Below are 22,798 nucleotides of genomic sequence, written 5' to 3'. Positions count from 1 at the left end.
TGCAAGTAGACGACTAGTGTAGGGAATGTGCTGTCGTGTTGCAGGCTGGGTTACATCTCCTGTTGGAAAACCAGAGAAAGGCGTGTGCCCAGACCACCACACAATGAGATCCCCATTAAATTAAAGATATGCAGCTATAGCTGATTCTAGAGTTTGAGACCTAAGTTTTTAGAGTGAGATCTTAAAATACAATATGGTAAAGCACCTCTGCCAGATTCCCATAGTATTAATCCAGCTTGGACACACATTTCATCTTAGTTTGGCTGACATATCTTATATATTTGGATAAAAATGTCTTTAATGTGCACTTAATCTATAGGTGGCTATGTTCTTGTAAAAATCGGATACGATTTCTTATTCAATGACTTGAAGAGAAAGCAAGAGAAAATGTATGTACATACTGCATGCCCTCCCAACACAAATATGTCCTATAGATTGTAAGCTTGCAGCAGGGCCCTCCTACCTCCAAGTCTGTCTGTTGTTACCCAGTTTGTTTTATCACTGTCTACTATTGTAAAGCGCAACGGAATCTGCTGCGCTATATAAGAAAATGTAAATAAATAAATGTGCCTTAATGTATTTCTGCATTTTTTGTCCTACCCAAACAAATGTTCAGTAGAGGGGCTCTGTTGCACCTAAAAAAAAGGGTACTTATGTAGTATCTGGGCTGCCGATTTTTTGATTGTATGCCTTAAGTTAAGGCATACAATCAGATGCGATGCGATGCGATATCCCATCGCATCGCATCGCATTGCATGCGACCATCGGATGCGATGACCCGATTTTTCCATAGGAATCAATGTTAAAATGGACTGAGTCCATTTTAACATGGAATTCAATGGGAAAAAGGGGTCCTTTTCATACCCCTACTATCCAAGTGGGCATGGAGTTGGATATAAACCTGTGGCGAGCCACCGAGCCCGAAGCGTGGCGAGCGAACGGTATTCTGTGTCCCCTCGCGGGGCTCGCTACGCTCGCCACGCTTCGGGCTCGGTGGCTCGCTACGCTCGCCACAGGTTTATATCCAACTCCATGCCCACTTGGATAGTAGGGGTATGAAAAGGACCCCTTTTTCCCATTGAATTCCATGTTTAAATGGACTCAGTCCATTTTAACATTGATTCCTATGGAAAAATCGGGTCATCGCATCGCATCGCATCCGATGGTCGCATGCGATGCGATGCGATGTACCCGATTTAGAAATCGGCAGCCCAGATACTACATAAGTACCAAAAAAAGTGTACATATGTGTGTGTGTGTGTGTGTGTGTGTATATGTATGTATATATATATATATGTGTGTGTGTGTGTATGTATGTATGTATGTATGTGTGTATATATATATATATATATATATATATAATGTATGTATCTGTAGAATGGCAGCTAGTGTTCTGTCACTGCAGCTATAAATATTGCTTTAGTAATTCTATGGCTTTTTACGCTTTTAATGATAACTGTAGTTTACATATGAAAATGTATTTGTAACTTGCCTCTAAGCTCCAGTGTCAATTACCACTTTCACATCGCACAAATAACCCGGCTTGCGATTTGCGATGTAAAACGGCATTTTCAAATTACCCATGTTCAGCAAACCGGCATTCCAACCTGGGTTAAAGGAAGTGTTAATCCCAGGTCGGTAGATAACAAGTTATCAGATGTGGGCTCTTGATGTAGAACTGTTGAGCTGCAGTTAAGTATATTTGGAGGTCACTCCAATAACTGCGCTCAAAATACAGGTGCTGCCAAAATAGGTGTCAGTTTAATCCTAAATGAATAAATAAAATAGTCACACAATAAAAAACATAAATGATGATGTTAAGGCTACATAGAAAATTATATATTCACTGATTAGTCCAATTGGATTATTTGGTTGTCTGTGTCTGTTCCTATTTCACTTCACAATGGTATGGTTCCCAGATGGCGTTCAGCTTAATATGTGGAGTCCCTCTGCTGAAGGATTGGTATGTAAGGCAATCTAAAGCCAGTAGAGGGCATAGTGAGTCCACTTTAAGGGATGTGCAATCCAAAGCTCTAAAGGTGCCCACACACTAGAACAATTTTTGGGCCGATTGGACGATTTCTGATAAATCGGCCGATATATCGTCCAATGTTTACCGATAATCGGTCGAAAATCGGCCGATTTTAGTCTGATGCGCAGTCCCGTGGATCTTTAGCTGAATCTTCTGATCTTACGTGCTGCAAAAAAGATCAGAAGATTTAACAAAAGATCCATAGGAACGCACATGGGATCTTAAGAAAAATCTTTGGTAAAGATGTGCGCTTGCCTGAAATCTTTTGTCCAGGACGGAAAAAAGATTTCATGGCTAAATTATGCGCACCTCTTACGATCGCAGATCTTTCTAGTGTGTGGGCACCTTAATATTGTTCTTTCAGAGGCTGGTCCTGTCACTATGATGTAAGATGGTGAGGATTTTTGGGAAATGGTGCTGTAGTGGTCACTCTTGTAGTTTACCAACATGTTTCGCTGCATCAACCGCTTTTTCAAGGTGATCATGGCAGTGATTCTTAGGGGTTTATATACCTGTATCAATTTAAGTCAGGGGTCCTCAAACTATTTTGCTCTGGGACCCCATCCGACAATAAAAAAGATTACAGGACCCCAGCAAGTTACTACAGAAGGTCATAACATGTGTAGTCAGCAGACAGCACATACATGGCAGCATTGTGGAGGCACAAAATGATTTGAGGAGTCTAAAATAACAGACAATTTTCAGACTCCTTGAACAACTGACTGAGATTACAAAAGTCATCAGCCTGATGGTCAGCAACATGGAGTCGCGACCCCATGCTGAGAAGCTCGGGGCCCACTTTGGGGTCAGGACCCACAGTTTGAGAACAGTTGATTTAATTGATGATGCGCACCAGTTACAGTATACCGGTAATTAACTTCTTCTAAATACACCAAATTTTATAAAAACTGCAATTCTGGTTGAGCAGGAGGCAAAATAAAGAGCATAGATATGTCTTACTCAAAGGGAGCATTAGAAATATCCCAAAAGTAAGGTTATTGTAAAATAGGGCCAGACTATATACCAGGATATCCGGAACTATCGTGCTTCCTGTGTTGTGAAACGCACGAAGTAGGGAAATTAAGTGGTGGCCATATCTGTTATGGCATGTTCTTATCTTGCTAATAGATATGTAAATGGTCACTCATGGTCAGTTCACTATTTACTAATTCTAAACATTTGCGTAGTTTTTTAGGCTTTTAAAATGGAAAAATGTAAGCAACATGTTTTACTTTTGTCATTTATTCTCAGCATTTGTCATTTTTATGTTAAATGTCTTGTGTCCTTATTTCTCCCTTACAAAGTGTCATAGAAATTATGTTTTGAATTCTGCTTATGAAAAATTATATTATATTGAATACACACAAGGTACTCAATAAATGTGTCTAATGCATAATGGCCCTTATTCAGATCTGATTGCAGTACAAATTTGTTCTCAAAATGGGCCAAACCATGTACACTGCAGGTGGGGCAGATGTAACATGTGCAGAGAGAGTTAAATTTGGGTGGGGTGTGTTGAAACTGAAATCCTAAACTGCAGTGTAAAAATAATGCAGCCAGTATTTACCCTGCACAGAAACAAAATATCTCACACAAATCTAACTCTCCCTATACATGTTACATCTGCCCCACCTGCAGTGCACATGGTTTTACCCATTTTGAGAACAAATTTGTACTGCGATCAGATCTGAATAAGGGCCAATGTACAAACATAAAAATTCATGAAACTATTGGGAAGTGTTCCTTGATTAAGCTGCTTATACTAAAACCACAGTTCACCTCAAGGCACCCTAATGGTCCAGGTTTTAAAAATAACCATACTTGGTACAGTTGACTTAATTAGTACTTCAATTTGATTTAACCCTCTTCTACTCAACCATGGATATCCATCAACCGTAACTGTTAGGATGCCTTGAGGAATGAGTTTACAAGCCACTGGTCTAATTGATAGTTCCACAAATATGTCTGTACTCTCAAATATCCATTTTTACTTACAGTACTCCACTATCAACTGTTAAAACAGAGTGCTGTATGACCAGGTCATTGACTTGTAGCAGTATTTTAATTTGTTATTTTTGTTTTTCCTTTCAAGGGTCATGCACTGTTAATCCGAGAAGTTGATATTGAGAAGGTATCCACGTTTGAGAATCCTCACGTAGATGCAATCAAATACTTATGGAACGATCCTGGTATACAAGAATGCTATGATCGGCGCCGGGAATATCAACTGTCTGATTCCACTAAATAGTAAGTACTGGTATGCATTGTAACCTTTTTTCTTTTTCATATACAGTATTACATCCCTTTTTTTTTATCTGGTGATCTCATGAAGCAACTAGTTTACTCCAGATCAAGCCATACTAGCCATGTCAAAATTGGGTACTTCTTTACTTTCACGGCGCCAGCATGGCGCCGCGCTACTTCCGGGTTACGCTCGCCACAAACTAAGTAAAATAAACGAAGTTAACGCCATGCCAACATGGATAGTTCATACCTCCACTATCCATGTTGGCATGGAGTTGATTTTAATTAGCGTAGCGAGCCACCGAGCCCGCAGCGTGGGCGAGCGAAGCGAGCCCCGCAAGGGGACTCTGACGCACGGCGCCATGCTGGCGCCGTGAAAGTAAAGAAGTACCCAAAATTGTTGTATGCCAGTGATATAAGGCATAGGATCTATAAAAAGCAATGGATGGGTTTAAACCCATTTAGGGGGGGAATTCAGTTAGTTGTTATCCAAGTATAGCCCCAAGTACAGTCCTTTGGCAGCTCTTGTCTGGGATTTTTTATTCTGAATCCTCCGCAAAAATTTTTATTCATGTGCTTATATATTTAATTTAAAAAAAATATATAATTTTTTTTACACAGAGCAGCCAGCAGGGGGCCGGGAGCCGAGAGCCGCTCATTAGATATTCATATATTCACTGCACCCGATCATTACATATGCACGATCGGGTGCAGTGAATACCTGGTCCCCTGCTGGCTCTCCCGGGGGGCTGCCTGGCTCCCAGGGTTCCCACCTCCCCCCCCACATACTTTCTTCTACGATCCCCATGGCAGCCATAACACTGGGATGTTCCCTCCCCCCATAGAATTAGACAGGATAATTTTTCTCTAGGACCGCCCACCTTGGGTATAATAGCCTCCTCTTCCTCCTCCTCCATGTCTTTTTTCCTGTCTCCGTTAGAGTTAGGACAGAGTAGGCTGTTTTATTTATTTTAAGCAGGGTACCTCACGCAGCATGGAGCTGAAGGGGTGGCTCCCCGGGGAGAAGAGGTGCCTAACTAGCTTTAGCTATGTTAGTGCAGTTTCCTGCCTGTATATAACGAGGGCTGCAGCGCGACGCAATGGAGATATACATATCAAAGGAAAGTCCCACGTGTGAGCAATATGTGAGTACCTGTTGCTGGGATGGCGCAGGGCTGCAGCGGGGTTGTGTGCGTGCTCCACGAGGAGTAGATGCAGACCGGCTGGAAGCCGCGTCTGTACACTCCAGACATATCAGGCAGACGGGGCGGAAGTGTGCGCGCGCGTCACTTCCGCCTGAGACGCCGGGGGACGGGCGTTAAATGCTTCCCCACGGAAACAAGGGGAAGCATATTGGTTCCGCTCGGCCATCCTGAATTAAGGTGAACCAGGGAACTTAGGGTTAAGGCGCCATATTTAAAGACGCGATGGACAGCGTGTGTTACACTGTGTTCTCAGTGCCTGGCTGTCTGACTGCTGTTTGCATCATGGATGAGCCTTCTCCCCATAAGCCGGATAATGCCCCTCAGAGGTAAGCCCTTGGTTTTTGTGGGCATTAGTTGTTTTATTTTTAGCGTTTTTTTCTACAGAATAGTACTTAGTACTTTTTTCTTTTGTAGTGTGCCTATAGAACAAAATGAGGATGTATCTGATATTCCTAAGAAAAGAACAGCCAAAAAGAAATTTATACAGACTAACTGCATGTCATGTGATAGAACCTTTGCATCTGCCCAGAAGAAATCTTTATGTGAAGAATGTGAGGCAGGACAAGATAGATTGGAGAAGAAAGAGAAAATAGAAGGTGACAGAAAGGATTCCACAGATGAAGGTGAATTGGAAGATGTGAGATCTTTTAATTTAGAGCTGGTTGAAAATGTACTAAAAAATATTTATAAAGCAATGAATTATAAAGAAGAACCAGGTACGTCAGAGGCAAAGAATCCCTTATTCGTAAATAGAGAGAAGAAGGGGAGAACTTTCCCAGTTCACAAGATGGTCAGGGAGACCATTTCCAAGGAGTGGACGAATATGGATAAAAAATTGACTCTGGGGAATCGTATTGAGAAAATGTACCCATATAAAGATGACGAATTCCTGGGATGGTGCTCTATCCCGAAGGTAGACGCTGCTGTAGCGGAGCTGACCTCAAAGTCTACAATCCCGGTGGAGGACGCAGCAGCGTTTAAAGACTCAATGGATAGAAAGATTGAGAATGGACTAAGGAAGGTTCATACAGCCTCTGCTGGATCGCTTAAGGCTATGGTGGCAGTGGCATCAGTGTCCAGGGCGCTGAGACTGTGGGCATCTAACCTGCAGACAGACATAGAAGAAAGAATATCTAAACACTATGTATTGAAAAGTTTGGACGTTATGCAGAAATCCATAGATTACCTGTGCGAGGCCTCGCTGGATTCGGTGGCTTTTGCGGCAAAAACAATGGCGGCAGGGGTAACAGCGAGGAGAGCCTTGTGGCTGAAGCCCTGGAGCGCCGACGCAAATTCCAAGAACAAACTAACTACCCTACAGTTTGAAGGAAAATACCTATTCGGCTCAAACCTGGACACAATGATTCAGAGATTGTCAGGAGGGAAATCTGTACGTCTCCCACAGGACAAGAGAAGTCGGTTTCCTTATCCAAGCACGGCTAAACAATCCTATAGGGACTCCAGGAGCTACAGGCCTGGTAGGCCTTACTATAGGAGAGGCGGAGCTAATACGTCGCGGCAAGCCTTTCGTCAGCCCTTTCGTGGGCGCTTCCAGCCTGACAGAGGAAGATCATGACTATGTCCAAGAGACAGTGATAGGAGCCAGACTTCTCTGGTTCAAAGGTCGTTGGGAGAATACCATAACCGACAGATGGGTACTAAAGATAATCCAACAGGGTTATCATATCGAATTCATGATAATTCCATGGCAGAACAGATTTCTGAGATCCAGAATACCTACAGAAAAAGAAAAAAGGTCAGCTTTATGCTCCAAGATAAATCAACTACTGGAGCAGGGAGCGATCGAGATAGTACCCAAAATTCATCACAAGAAAGGGTTCTACTCCAATCTATTCTTAGTGGAAAAGAACAGTGGAGGATTCAGGACGATCCTGGATCTCAGAGATCTGAATTGTTTTATCAAGAAAATAAAATTTCGCATGGAGTGTCTGTCGTCCATAGTGACGGGCATAAGACAGGACGAATACTTAGTGTCGATCGACCTCAAAGACGCCTATTACCATATTCCAATTTGTCTAGAACACCGAAGGTTCCTGAGGTTCTATGTGGCCGGTCAGCATTTTCAATTCACATGCCTCCCGTTCGGGTTAAGAACGTCCCCAAGAGTCTTCACCAAAGTACTGATTACGCTGGTGGCGGAGATGAGAAAGCTGAAGGTCCAGATCTGGCCATACTTGGACGACTTATTGATAGCTGGGAGCTCAGTGGAAGAAGTGAAGCAAAGTCTGAGTTTGGTCATGAAAACCCTGCAAAGCCACGGATGGGTGATAAACAAGGACAAAAGCCAACTGATACCTACCAAAAATATTCTTTTTTTGGGGGTAAGGATAGATACCAGAAGGTATTCTGAAGCTCTATCACTCGAGAGATGCATGAAAATGAGGAAGTTAATCCTAGAGATCTTGCGAGAAAAGAAGATTCCTCTAATAAAAGGGGTGCAGTTACTAAGAATGATGGTTTCCTGCATAAAAGTGATACCGTGGGCTCAGTGGAATTCGAGACCACTTCAGTGGTTCCTTCTGCCTTTGCTAAAAAGAGGCTTAAAAGATCATCATATGATAGGGCTACCGAGTCATGTGAAACAGTCTCTGAGATGGTGGATTCACTACTTGGAGATCAAGACCTCAAGCTTAGAGAACCCACAGTTTCTGGTTCTGACGACGGACGCCAGTTTAGTAGGGTGGGGAGGCCATCTCGGGAAGATGTCGGTCCAAGGAACATGGTCCAAGGAAGAAGCAAGAAACTCTTCCAATCTCAGAGAACTGCAGGCAGTCTGGGAAGCTATGTGCCAGTTAAAATCCAAGATTCGGGACACACATCTAAGAATTATGTCCGACAATGTGACGGTAGTCGCACACATAAACCATCAAGGGGGGACCAGAAGTCTGAAATTGATGAGGATGTCAGAAGAAATTATGACATGGTCAGAGAAGAACCTGAGGTCAATCTCTGCAACCTATATTCCAGGCAAGAAAAATGTGATAGCAGACTATCTAAGTCGCAAGACTGTTTTGCCAGGGGAATGGGAGCTGAACGGAGAAGTTTTTCTCCAGATAACGAAGATCTTTGGGACGCCGGAAGTGGACCTGATGGCCACCTATTCGAACAGGAAGGTAAGCGAATTCTACGCAAAGTATTATCATCCACAAGCGAGGACATTAGACACTTTCTCAACCAGATGGGAATTCGAACTAGGATACCTGTTCCCTCCATTCCCTATGATAACCAAAGTGCTGAAAAAGATCAGGGAAGACCAAGTACTAGTACTGATAATTCTTCCACATTGGCCAAGAAGAGCTTGGTTTTTGAATGTCTTAAGGATGGCAATACAAGGGCCATGGCGGTTACCAAACAGGCCAGACCTCCTGCATCAGGGGCCTATGCTGCACCCAGAGCCGGCGACTTTACAACTAGAGGCATGGAAATTGAGCGGCAGATCCTAAAGAGACACAGTTTATCACCACAAGTGACTGAGATGATGCTGAGAGCCAGGAAGAAAGTTTCTTCGGAGGCTTACTATAAAACCTGGTATAAGTTTATCAGTTGGGGACAGTTTAAAGATGGCTTTACGGACATTCCTACTGATCAAGTATTACAATTCTTGTTTGAGGGCTTTCAGATGGGGTTGGCCGCAGCAACGATTAAGGCACAGATCTCTGCATTAAGTGTGTTATTGGACAAGCCTCTAGCAGAAGAGAGAATTGTTAAGAGGTTCGGCAGGGCGATGAAGAGGATCAAACCGCCGATTAAATCAATTGTGGCCCCCTGGGACCTAAATCTGCTCCTGACGGTGTTGACAAAAGATCCTTTTGAACCACTGGAAGATTGCCCGCTAAAATTTCTAACCTGGAAAGTTGTATTCCTAGTAGCTGTGACTTCAGCTCGACGAGTCAGTGAGCTTCAAGCGCTATGGATGGAGGAACCATATTTGATAATATTCCCTGATAGGGTAGTATTACGGACACATCCAGATTTCATTCCTAAAGTGGTGTCAGCTTTTCACCAGAACCAGGAGATAACCTTACCTGACTTCTACCCTCAGCCAAAAGATAGAGATGAAGAGGCCTGGCACACGTTAGACCTGGTGAGAGGGATAACGCTGTACCTGGAAAGAACAAAGGCCTTTAGGTTAACTAAACACCTGTTTGTAATTCCGGAAGGAATAAAAAAGGGCAAAGCGCCTGTGAAGCAGACCATATCCCGTTGGATTAGAGAGACCATCTTATTTGCTTATAAGAAAGAGGGCAAAGCACCACCTTCTATTGTGCAGGCACACTCTACCCGGGCAGTGTCTACTTCATGGGCGAATAAGGCGAAGGCGTCAACAGCTGAGATCTGTAAGGCGGCAACATGGTCATCTATCCATACTTTCTCGAACCATTATTCTCTTAACGTTTCTACTGCCCACTTTGGGACGCATGTATTACAAGAAGCCCTATTGGGCAAGTAACTTCTATATATAAATAAGTTCATGCAGTATTTAGCCCTCCCGTGTGTTTACTTGGGTATGTCCCAGTGTTATGGCTGCCATGGGGATCGTAGAAGAAAGAGTCGAATTATACTCACCGATAATTCCTTTTTCTTCCTAGAGATCCCATGGCAGCCACTGGTTTTTCCCTCCCTATGTTATGTATTTTTCTCCAGGACATATTTTGGAGACATGAAAAAACATGGAGGAAGAGGAGGCTATTATACCCAAGGTGGGCGGTCCTAGAGAAAAATTATCCTGTCTAATTCTATGGGGGAAGGGAACATCCCAGTGTTATGGCTGCCATGGGATCTCTAGGAAGAAAAAGGAATTATCGGTGAGTATAATTCGACTCTTTCTGGGGCAGGCAGGGAGACTTCCATCTCCCTGCCTGCCACCGTCCTCAGGCTCGCCGCAGGGGTTCACACTTGCCGTCAGGGGCAGCGAGGCTCTGGAACACGGCGGGCAGTGGCGACTGTGCAGCGAATCCTAAACAGGATTCACTGCACGCCGTGAATATTCTCATTGAATACGGCCCTATGTGTTGTTATGCAAAAACAAACTTTTAACGGTACAAAAAAAAGGCTGGAATTGACCAGTCCAAAGCTGAAAAAAATATCAAAACTGTCAGAGGCTACCCCTATTTTTCACATCCATTACATTTGGGGCTAAATGAATTGTCTCCTGAATGTTGATGAATGGCATAACACCTATATGTAGGGTAGGCAGTACATAGAATGAACCATTGTTCATCTTGCACAGTGAGTCTTGCTGTATGTGTTTACTCTGTGCAGACTTCAGCATGCCACAGCAAAACGGTACTTTTATCTTTTTCTTTTGGCCTCTGTCTGATCCTAAGGCTTATGCTGCTTTCCCACTGCTGAAACGGGTCATTACCCGGTTTTTTTTAAACGGCAAGAGCCATAAAGACCCTTTCCCACTGCAGCTTTTAAACGGTAAATTACCGTTTAAAAGCCGTTTTTGGCACATTCACAGTGCCGTTTAAAAACCCGTTTAACCCATAAAAAATATGAGGGGGTAAAAAAAAACAGCGTGGGGTCCCCCCCACAGCTGTAACCAGCCTGGTGCCGGGGCCGGTAATTAAAAATCAGGAAACCCGACAAATAGGGGTTCCCCGATTTTTAACAGCCAGCCCCAGGCTCCAGGTCCGGGGCTGGTTCCAAAAATACGGGGGACAAAATTAATAGGGTCCCCCGTATTTTAAGAACCAGCCCCAGGCACAACCAGCCAGCAGAGTAATGCCACAGCCGGGGGGAGACTTTTTATACAAGTCCCCCCCCGGCCAAAGCATTCATCCCTACCGACCAGTCAGCCTGGCCTGGGGGAGTGGGGACCCCCCCAATAAAGGGGTCCCCCCCTCCAGGACTTACCTGACCAGGCTGAAGCCTGGTGCTGTCCCCGGTGGCCCTGTGCGGTGGCCACCGGGCTGATCATTGTGTAAAAAAATAGATGAAAAAACCTATTGTTTTAAACTGTGGAACTATGAGTCCCAGCAAGCCTCCCCCGCAAGCTGGGACTTGGAGAACCACAAGTCCCAGCCTGCGGGGCATTAAAGGGCCCGCTGGGTCTTGTAGTTCCACAGTAAAAAAAAATAGATAAATAAATACACACTGACACATTATAAAAATAAAAGTTTAATACATACATTACACAAACACACTGATACTTACCTATCTTGATCCCGTAGGTAGGTCCCAGGGTCCGGTGGCTTGGTTCCGGGTCCAGGGCTGAAGAGTCCGGGGTCCTGGATCCGTAGTAATCCAAAGGGGTACCTGGGGAAAGAAATCCTACTCACCTGTCCTCTGGCATCCACCCCAGCATCTTCACTTCAAGACGCTCTGCTCCCGGCTGCTGGTACCCGCTCCGCTGTATACTAGAGACGCAGAGATCCTTCTTCCTCTGCTTCTCTGCTCAGAATGAATTCTATTGGCCGCCTAGCGGCCAATCAGGAGCCGAGAAAGTCGGCTCCTGATTGGCCAGAATTCATTCTGAGCAGAGACGCAAAGGAAGAAGGATCTCTGCGTCTCTAGTATACAGCGGAGCAGGTACCAGCAGCCGGGAGCAGCGCGTCTTGAAGTGAAGATGCTGGGGTGGATGCCAGAGGACAGGTGAGTAGGATTTCTTTCCCCAGGTACCCCTTTGGATTACTACGGATCCAGAACCCCGGACTCTTCAGCCCTGGAGACCCGGACCAGCCCCGGAACCAAGCCATGAACTCAGTGAAAAGGATTTACCGGTAGGTATTAAAATCCTATATTTCTTATATTGCGCAGCAGATTCCATTGCGCTTTACAAACAAACTGGGTAAAACAGACATACATGGAGGAAGGAGGGCCCTGCTGCAAGTTTACAATCTATATGGAAAACAGCATAAATTATAATGCATGAGCGATGTGTGCATTTGCAGATTCCAGTGCAGGGTTTGTTTAAATGTGTTGCTTGCTCAGAGCCACCCCTTCTTTTTTTTATTTTTTTATTAGCAAATCAGGATACAAAATAGAAATAACATAACATAGAAGCAGAAAAGTCCACACATAGAATGGAAAAATCAGTTGTGGTGCAATAAAGAATAAAAAAAACTCAGTCTTTTTAACAATTTTTGTATAGAGATAAGAAAAAATTGGAGTAAAGGATAAATTAGAAAGGGAAGAGAAAGAAACCAAGAGGTAGAAAAGGAAGAGGATAGAGAATGGAGGTAGAAAGAAAGGTAGAAGAAAAAGGAAAGGGTGGGTCCTCTGGTGGAATATGATAATAGCAGTAGTAAATTAGGGGTCATTCAGCAAGGCTCGGTATCATATAATGAAAAGGAAGGTGGTCTGCTGGAGGGAAGCCCAAGGAGTCAAAACAGTTACATTTTTTAGAGGATTGTTTTAAGGATGCCTGTCATATACTCCTTGCGATACACATGCCATAAGCGGGATATTATGGAGCGCATGGAAGGAGCAGCCAGCTTTTTTCAATCCATCACGATCTGGCAGAAACCACATGACTCCTCAATTTGTTTTGTGGCTTGGATAGGGTTGGGACATCCAGTGGTAGGAGAAAATATTTGGGGTCATTTGGAATGGGTGCAAGTAATAGATTTTCTATGTATTGGATGACCTCTTTCCATAGATCAGCAGGGGGGAGGGACAAAGATTGGGAGGGTCTGAAAAAGATAAAGGAGTCTAGGAAGCACATTCATCTTCACCGAGTTTATTCTGCCTCTCCATGATATGAAGTGGGAGGACCATGCAAGTAGGTCTGTTTTAATTTGATCTAAAACCCTGGAAAAATCGCCTGCTGAAGCTGGTGAGTTAAAAAGATACCAAGGTATTTAATTTTTCGCTTGTGCCAATTAAATGGGGAAAAAAGTCTCCAGTGTTAGTTTGGTTGGCCCGGGGAGGTAAAAGTCTAGAACTTCAGTCTTGTCAGCGTTAATTTTATAGCCGGAAAATTGGGAATATAAATCTATTTCAGCTAGTAGGGGCTGCAGGGATTGAGTTGGGTTTCCCAAAGACAGCAGAACGTCGTCAGCATATAATGCAATCTTATGTTCAGTCAACCCACACCTCCGATATCCCAGTTGCTTTGTATCCTTGTGGCAAGGGGTTCCATTACTAGTGCAAATATTAAGGGTGAGAGTGGGCAACCCTGTCTGGTGCCATTTGTGATGCAGAAAGGTAAGGAGGTGCAGTGGTTGACTGATAGTGGCAGATGGGGATTGATAAAGGGCTTGAATACCTTGAGGACATTTTCCATCAAAACCCATCCTTCTAAGGACCTGGAAGGCAAAAGACCACGAAATGCCTTCTCGGCAACCAGTGTTAGAATTAGAGATGGCAATTTCTGCTTATGGATGGAGTGTATTATGTCTAGAGCTCGTCTGATGCTTGTCGACCTGGGATGAAGCCAACTTGATTAGGGTGGATTAAATAGGGAAGGTAGGTGGCAAGGCGTGTCGCTAGAATTTTGGCATAAATTTTGAGATCAACATTAAGTAGAGATATTGGTCTGTAGTTAGCACATTTCGAGGGGTCCCTGCCTGGTTTCAGGATCACTATTATATTAGCTTGCAGGACTCAGAGCCCCTTTTCATGTGGCAGGATAACTTCCAAGTTTTAATCCTCTGCCCATTTTTATTGACTTTAATATAACACTATGCTTTAACAGTCTGGCCCTTTTGAAGGTCACATGCTGGATATTATGAGAACATAACCTCTTGTGTGCTGGAGACCAGTTAAACCATTTGTAACAAAAGACCTTCTGAGATGATACAAAATATGCCTAAAAGGCATAGTGGAGATGGTTTGTTTTATAATGGATTATTTAAGAAATGTGTGATGATGTTCTGTTCCTGTTAATTTCACAACCTTTTTATTTTTTTTAATTCTACAATCCTACATTGACAAACCTAGGTTCACTATACGATGTGAGATAACTGTGTGCTTTGAAGGTTACTTCTATCCACACTGAAATTCTGCTTTTGGACAAGTTTATTTGTACAATAATAGTGAATGGTACTGCCTCCAGTGATGGCGGAAACCCTGGTACTTGTAGGGGACCAGCGCCCACCACCTGTAGCTTTTCAGAGAGTAGTCCATGCTCTTCCTCTATATTAAAGCAATATATAGTGTATGGTCATATTAATGGGCATTCTCTCCACCAATGCAGGATGCTATCACATTTGTTACCATCCATTTGTTTGCCAGATGTAAAGCATACTTGACTTCTGTTTTCAAATGTCATTTACAGAGAATATTCTATAGGTATACAGCCTTTGCACATTTTAAAATGTATGTGCAAACAAATATGATTGCAGTATTAAATGTTAACTCAATCTCTTGTTTGATTTACAGCTATCTTAATGACCTGGACCGTATTGCAAGTCATGGATATCTTCCTACCCAGCAAGATGTGCTCAGAGTCAGAGTGCCCACAACAGGAATTATTGAATATCCATTCGATTTACAGAGTGTCATCTTCAGGTAGAGATTGATTGGATATAAATCGGTACTTATGTAATATCTGGGCTCCCATTTTTCTTATGAGACCGCGTCCCCTCGCGGGGCTCGCTGCGCTCGCCACGCTTCGGGCACGGTGGCTCGCTGCACTCGCCACACTATATAAAATCAACTCCATGCCTATTTGGATAGTAGGGGTATGAAAAAATGGGGTGCATTTAACATGGGAGGCCAGATAATACATAAGTACCTATAAATCTTATTTGTAGATTCAACCCGTAATTGTTACTGACAAGTCATGCCGCATTATGTTCCAGCAATGGCCCAGTGTTGAGTCCGTGTGCCCAAACTCTTCAAAATATGCTCTAACTCCAGATCTAACGCCAGATCAACAGATACCACTATCTGGGTGTTCCATCGTTTGCCAACTGTACTTCTGGTTCCTTGTGTGATAAGTTGCTTGGTGACATTGCAGCACACACATAATAAAGGATTCTGTGCTGAAAGTAACAATAGTGTTTAAATGGCCAAACACACGGGGCAATTTTTATCCCCATTTCTAAGTGATCTGACTAGGTCACTTAGAAAGGGAGCACTGATGCGCTCCGTGTGTATAGCCCCAAGTGACTGCGATGCGCAGTCCTGTGCATCACCATCGCCCACAGAGAAGAACAGTGCTTGCACTGGCTTTCATGCTAGATTGTAGGGCTTTGCCTATAAACAATAGGCAAAGCACAGATCACGGTGTGCCTCTGGGGTTTACTGCGATGTGTTCTGAGCGATTATGCTTTAGCACTTCGCTCAGCACAGGCTCCCCTGTCACCCCATATGTATGGGCTTAAGTGTGAGAATTTGTGAAACTTTTTTTTTGTTTTTACTTTGCAGTTTTATGATGATGAAAGAGAAAATCTGATCTGAAAAGTGCACATAATTGCTTCCGCCGCACTAAACAGCTTCTCTTACACGCCAGGTGCCGTGAGAGTCTGCAAGCGTTGGGCGTAGTTTTTTTTGCCAACAATGCCTCTTGGATGCAATGCAATGTAACCAGGACACATTAATTGGATATGTGGCAAGGCAGCGGCTGTGGCTTTTTTCCATAGTTCTCTTGTGCTTCATTTCTCTGCACACAGAAAAATATACAAGTGCTGTGCATGGAATTAATCTGTACAGTCTCCTTGTAACACCTAGTCACATTGCATATTCAACAAAATAAAACCCCATCAGATGATGGTGGTGTGTGGGACCGGTCAGCAAACTCACACCAGGCATCTCCCGCTGCATTGCATAAGGAGCCTAGATATGAGGACATATTTGTATAGGAGGTGAAGCTGGACTCACACTTTTAAAATCTTCTTTAGCCTCTTAAGTGACACGCCTGAAAATATTCTGGGCTGTGCTGCTGGCGCGGGTTAGTCCGGAATGTTTCCGGACTACACCACTTTCTGATCTCTTACCCCCGCCACCCCGTGGGTTTTTTTTTATAAAAAGAAAAGCACTGAAGGGGTGAATTGTACATTTTACCCTATGAAGCACTTTGGGCCCGATTCAGACCTGCTCACTTGATTACGTATGTTTGGAGCAGGTCAATGCTTCCCTGCTTTTTGTACACCCCCTCTTCCCAGCCTTACCCATTCCTGTGCAATGGATGTGTATGGGTACACATCCATTCGCAAGCACCCGCACAGAGGAGAAATTATTCAATGGTTATTTGCCATCGAATGATTTCTCCTTCTGTCCCTGACACTCTCAGCCATCGTGTGACCCGGGAGTCGTTGGTGGTTGAAAGGAGTTTTGCGAATTCTGGGCAGGTGCCGACATCATGTGCCTGCTCCTAGCAGGCAAAGGAACGCCTGCATTGTAAAGGGCACTCCCACCATTTTTTTGGGCACGCCTATGAAACACGGGGGGCACGCCCCCATATGTCAGTCAGGCTGCGAGTTCCCTGGCAGCGGTAAAATTAGCTGAAGGCGCTCGCAGCCAGGCCGTCCACATGTGCATTACGGAAAATGGGCATGCACAGTCGTCCCATTATCGGACAGGGGCTGAATTTTAACCTGTGCAAGCAGGTCTGAATCGGCCCCAATGTGTGGTAGGGGAAACGCCCTGTTGGCCAATTAAAGTCTTATAGTGTGATTTGACTGGCCAGTCCACTGCTAACATAAGTGCACATAATGTATAAGATCTAGCCATACCTATGTTATTGTGGGATTATTGTACAATATATATGACATGAAAAAATTATTAAGGGGAGAATTAATTTAATTGTGGATGAAGAAAGCGCCGTTGCTGCAGTGTTTAAATGACAGCAATGGCATTGCGTCTTGCAAAGGGATTCCTGGGTGTAAAGTCTTTATATATGTATGTATGTATGTACTGTATGTGTATATGTGTATATATATTTATTATTGCATTGAGGCATCAGTTAAAATGCATAACAATCATATACTAGAATGGTTACAATCAATAAAAAGGTATATATTTGTGTCATTTAGGTACATAACACTTGTTTTTATGATGAGGGGTTTAAGTCTTTTTAATTACATTTCCCACCAGGTTTTTTTTTTTTATAAAATAATATATATTTAGACTATAAAATGAAATGTACAAGTGCTGCATTTTTGGTTAAAAGTTAATAAATGTAAATTCTGTAAGAGAGGCTAAATATTGTGTGTTTTTTTTTAACATTTAAATGTACTTTTCGTTATTTTAAAAAAATAGTGTGTGTGTGTGTGTGTGTTTTATGCTGTCACCGATTGTTAACTGTGCTATCCTCCACAGAATGGTGGATGTAGGCGGACAGCGATCAGAGAGGAGGAAATGGATACACTGCTTTGAAAATGTCACATCCATAATGTTCCTAGTAGCCCTTAGTGAATACGATCAGGTGCTTGTGGAGTCTGACAATGAGGTAAGTTCATTTCAATCTTTTTGATCTTTGTACTTGTTTTCCCACAAAATGTGTAAAAAAAAAAACCAACAAAAAAAAACAACTTTATGTTGACATTGACTTTATGTAGACAATGAAGAGACCGGATCCACTCATAGCTCACACCTTGGCTGAGGACATTTATTAAAGTTAATGAGAAGTTACAGGCTACATTTTCAGGGTAATCTTGTATGGTGTGCCCAAGATGGCCGCCTCACCTTGGGCCTTATTCAAGTTCACTCTTTCTGACAAAATCCTTCTTAGATGGAAAAAACCATGTGCACTGCAGGGGGGCAGATGTAAAATGTGCAGAGAATTAGATTTGGGTGAGTTATTTTGTTTCTTTGCAGGGTAAATACTTGCTGCTTTATTTTTACACAGTAATATAGATCTCACTTTGAAGTAACCCCCCCCCCAAACCAATTCTCTCTGCACAAGTTACATCTGCCCCCCTGTAGTGCACATGGTTTTGTCCACCTAAGAAGGATTTTTAATTGTAAACCCACCCTTATGGTTAATTATGTCAAATGCCCCCCATTGTTAACGCAACGCCACGAACAACGTGAACCCAAAGCGTGGCGAGCGCAGCAGTACGCGTCCTCTGACCTTTTCATACTCCCACTATCCACGCGGCGTGGAGTTGATTTTATATAGTGTGGCGAGTGCAGCGTGGCGAGCCCCGCAAGGGGACGCGTAATACATCTGAAGTAATGCGCATCCCCTCGTGTTGATTGTGGCGTTAACAATGGGGGGGCCATACAATGAAAAATGGGGTCTGCGGGGCATTTAACATTGGGGCCAATGTAAAATCGGGTCTCGGGGACCATTTAACATTGGTTCCAATGTAAAAATCGGGTCGGTCAGGTAGATCGCATCGCATGCGATTGACCCGATTTTGTACAATTAAAATCGGTGGCGCCGTGCTAGGAAACAAGTACCTCAATTTTTGAATAGTGATCTTTATCAATGTCGACTGTGTCCTGTACTCTGATGTTTCTGCAGTCCATTTGGTCATGACCTAGGATCTTCAGTCATATTCATGCATCATTTGTGAGCCGATTGAACTGTACAAAGTAAAATCGGATGTTTGCTTTACACATGATTATATCCTGTGGCTTAGACTGAACCATGGTTTGTGCACAGTAACCAAATGTTAAAGATGTGTCCTTGTACATCTTTGCTGCAGTCACGCCAAACAGGCCCTCTTGGCAGCCATGTCTCATGAAAATATTCCAGCATCTCTTTTGCCAAAAATGAGCAATGCAGTGCACTAGGACACAGAAGAAGACTGTGGATTAATTTGATATAACACTGTGTGTGACAGAGGGTTAGCATTATTAAGCTCGGTGAAGTGATAAAGTGTCTAGTCTTTATCACCTGCCAAACAGCTCCTAACAGCCATTTTTTTAAACCAAGCCTGTAACTTCACAGGTAGAAGCTGATTGGCCGGTGATAAAAACCAGACACGTTATCACTTCACCAAGCTTAATAAATCTGCCCCAGAGTCTCTGAATCAATACCGCTCGGCTAGCAGAAATACTATCTGTCTAGCTGCCACACACATAGCTTGTCTGGCCATTATACAACGACCGATATATACTGCTTCTGCCCACTAATAACAACTAAGTGGTCTTTTTGTATGGCCACTTATTGGTTAAATTTTGAAAACCACAAACATACGAATACTAAGTTATATGCAAGTTATTAATGGCCCTCTAAGGACCAAGTAGCAGGTACAATCATATATGATACAGAGGGGATAAAGAAAAGGTATACCCTGACTAACCCCATATATAGGTTGAAGTTGACATAAATTTGCTGATTCCATACTAATAAATAAAATTGGCAACATAAAAGTATTGTGAAAATAATGCCAATAATAATATAAAAGGAAAAATAATCAAATATCAGCTCACACCATATCGATGTCTGTGAAAGAGACATAGATATGACTGTTTGAGGAGTGATTGAAACCATTCAAACCTCTCACCTAAAACTGTATCATAGTTAATGAATAAGTACCCCCACCAGGGACAATCAATACAAGCTATAGCACCTACAATCATTTAATATAAGGAGCTGCTACAAAATCAAATGTCTGCCAGCAACCATACTGTGTCAAGAACACCCATTAAGAACACAGATATGAGAGGAGGAAATTCTGAATAAATACAGACTATACATGAAATTAACTGGCTCAGGCAATTGCTATGTCTATTTGTTACATAAGGAGATCAGACAAATTAGTGTGCCAATAAAGAGAGATATTTCAATACAGAGCTCTGAATTTTGATAAATCTGTCTGCTCCTAACAAGTGTTACATAGTTAACACCTATCCTTTTTAAATACATTTATACTAAGTACAAGGCTATTATTGCAAATTATAAATACAGGATAAGGATTTTAGTTAAACTTTGTATCATGACACAAAAGACCATCATAACAATAATACACAAATGAAACGACACACACAGCTAGAATAATAGTTTAATACTTATTTTATTTTGACTATCTTTGGAAATATTTCACGCAAATAATTTTCCTTTTTAAACGTATATAAGGTAAATTTTGATTAACTTTTTCTTTAAGTGCGCCAACAAAGAGATAATCCTTCCCTTTCTAGTTGTCTATTCTTAACGTCCAGCTACAGAAAGCTATCCACCCCCAAAAAAAATCGGTTAGCCTGGCGTAAATTACTCAGTGTGTATGTACCTTTAGTGAAGTAAGCAGTAAAGAGAGTAGAAATTACTCCCTCTGGTGGAGAAAATGAACACAACGTTCTGATCAAGTTACAGTACCAAAGCACATAAGAAGCAGTGCAGATTGTGAGCTCAGGACTGTAGACTGTCCCTCTAGTGTCAGAATCCGGACAGGACAAAAAAAGCTTTAACCCTTCATCGGCAAGTTGAATTCATGAAGGAGTGTAGCTAATTAGCATAAATAAATTTACAAAAAAATAGTACTAGGTGCGCACAAAAATTGAGGTGCAGCTTAAGACTGGATACATAAAAGTGACATCCAAACCACTTAAAATTGCATAAAATAGGGAAAGTAAGTATACAGTCAGTAAAGCGCTCCCCAATATCACCATGTGGAAAACACACACAAATAAAAGAATACTGTCCCTTTTAAGGAGTTTCCTCAGTTTTCAAGTCGACATATATGAAATCTGTATAAAGAGACTTGGCTTTATGCACCCCATAAAGCAAGCATTCGGCCAAGAAAAAAACACCACAATTAAGTGCAGACTGTTTTACAAATGAAGCAGTATATAAATGCAGGTGTGCACTCACAAGCAAGCTGTTTATTATAGAGCATTCAAAGGTATCCCTTTGAATGCATGATTTAATACATTAATTAAAACAGTAATAAGGTGGTCTGGTACACAACTATGATGAAGACTCAAGCGGCCAAATGAGAATCAAATTTCGGTACTTGTTTCCTAGCACGGCGCCCATTGCATACCATACTTAGTGGTGTGCGTTGCGATATTCCCATTAAATTAACAGGAATGCTTGTACAATGAAATATTGCATAGCATTGCATGCCAGCAAATGGCATGCGATGCGATTTTTAATTGTACAAGCACTCTGATGGGTGCTTACAATGTTAAATGCACCCCCATTGTCAACGCCACCTCCACTATCAACGACAACCTGAAGTGTGACGAGCGCATCGGTACGTGTCCTCTGTCCTTTTCATACCCCCACTATCCACATCGGCGTGGGTAGTGAGTTTAGATAGTGCGGCGAGCCACCGAGCCCAAAGCGTGGCGAGCGGACGCAGAATACTAGCACGAAGCGTGGCGAGCGCATGCGGAAAACATGTAAAGTGATCCGTGTCCCCTCGCGGGGCTCGCCACGCTTCGGGCTAAGTGGTTCACTGCGCTTGCCACACTATCTAAAATCAACTCCAAGCCGACGTGGATAGTGGGGGTATGAAAAGGTCGGAGGATGCGTACCGCTCGCCACGTTTCGGGTTGGCGTTGATAGTGGGGGTGGAATTGACAATGGGGGTCCATTTAACATTGTAAGCACCCATGAGGGTGCTTGTACAATTAAAAATCGCATTGCATGCCGCTATATTGAATGCGATGCGATTGTATAAGATGTACTACGATCAAAATCGGGGGGCGCCGTGCTAGGAAACAAGTACCCAAATTTCCAGCTGGGGGTAGAATGGATATTCCACAGTTCTATGAGCGCGAGTTAGTAACAATTAATTTCCAGCAGTCACAGGTCCCCGATGCCTTCTCTGTGGTCACGCTCCGTTTTCGCCACACTAACTGAAAACCACACGAGTAATTTGAGAGTTGAGAGAATTTTTTCTTCTATACACCTAAATGAAAATGACCAATAACCACATTGGTGTGTGATATAACAATCCACAAGTAGATCTACACTAAACTCATTTTGACTCCTACTAAGTCACATGTTCCATAGAATAGAATACATGATATTACTTACAAGGTACTGTACAGCCATATATTCTTCCATTTTTTTTCTTCTGGTCTTGCAGAACCGAATGGAAGAAAGCAAAGCCCTATTTAGGACGATTATCACATATCCCTGGTTTCAGAATTCTTCAGTCATCCTCTTTTTAAACAAGAAAGATCTACTGGAGGAGAAAATTATGTACTCCCATTTAGTTGATTATTTTCCAGAATATGATGGTAAGTAGCTTTGTTGTTACTTTTAACATTGAACATAGAAGCAGTAAATATACTTACCTTTGTTAATAATTTTTTGTTGTTTAATATAAGTATGCATTTTAGATAGTTAATGTATAATTATAGTAATAATAATACACCAAGTATTTACAATGAAGACAAGCCCTGTGCAGAATAAGAAGCTGGTTGTAAAAGAAATTTAAATGTTTTAGTCTATGGAAATCTTAAAGAAATTCAGTCTGCTCTGTTTAAAGAGTTCCAATCTCTT

General features: G+C 42.6%; 1 protein-coding gene across 1 annotated transcript in view; it reads left to right on the top strand.

Moving 5' to 3' along the window:
• The window catches only part of LOC146078915 (guanine nucleotide-binding protein G(q) subunit alpha), a 114,368-nt gene that overhangs the window by 84,231 nt on the left and 7,339 nt on the right, over positions 1-22,798 (top strand). Inside the window, exons 3-6 of the mRNA XM_083186143.1 lie at positions 4,125-4,279; positions 14,830-14,958; positions 17,713-17,842; positions 22,380-22,533. Coding sequence (XP_083042269.1) covers positions 4,125-4,279; positions 14,830-14,958; positions 17,713-17,842; positions 22,380-22,533 — 568 coding nt within the window. The remainder of the gene's footprint in view (positions 1-4,124; positions 4,280-14,829; positions 14,959-17,712; positions 17,843-22,379; positions 22,534-22,798) is intronic.

This window comes from Crinia signifera, chromosome 1, assembly GCF_055691185.1.
Source record: "Crinia signifera chromosome 1, ASM5569118v1, whole genome shotgun sequence".
Lineage (NCBI taxonomy): Eukaryota > Metazoa > Chordata > Amphibia > Anura > Myobatrachidae > Crinia > Crinia signifera.
The sequence above is the reverse complement of the archived record's forward strand: the minus strand, read 5'-3'. Positions and strand labels throughout refer to the sequence as shown.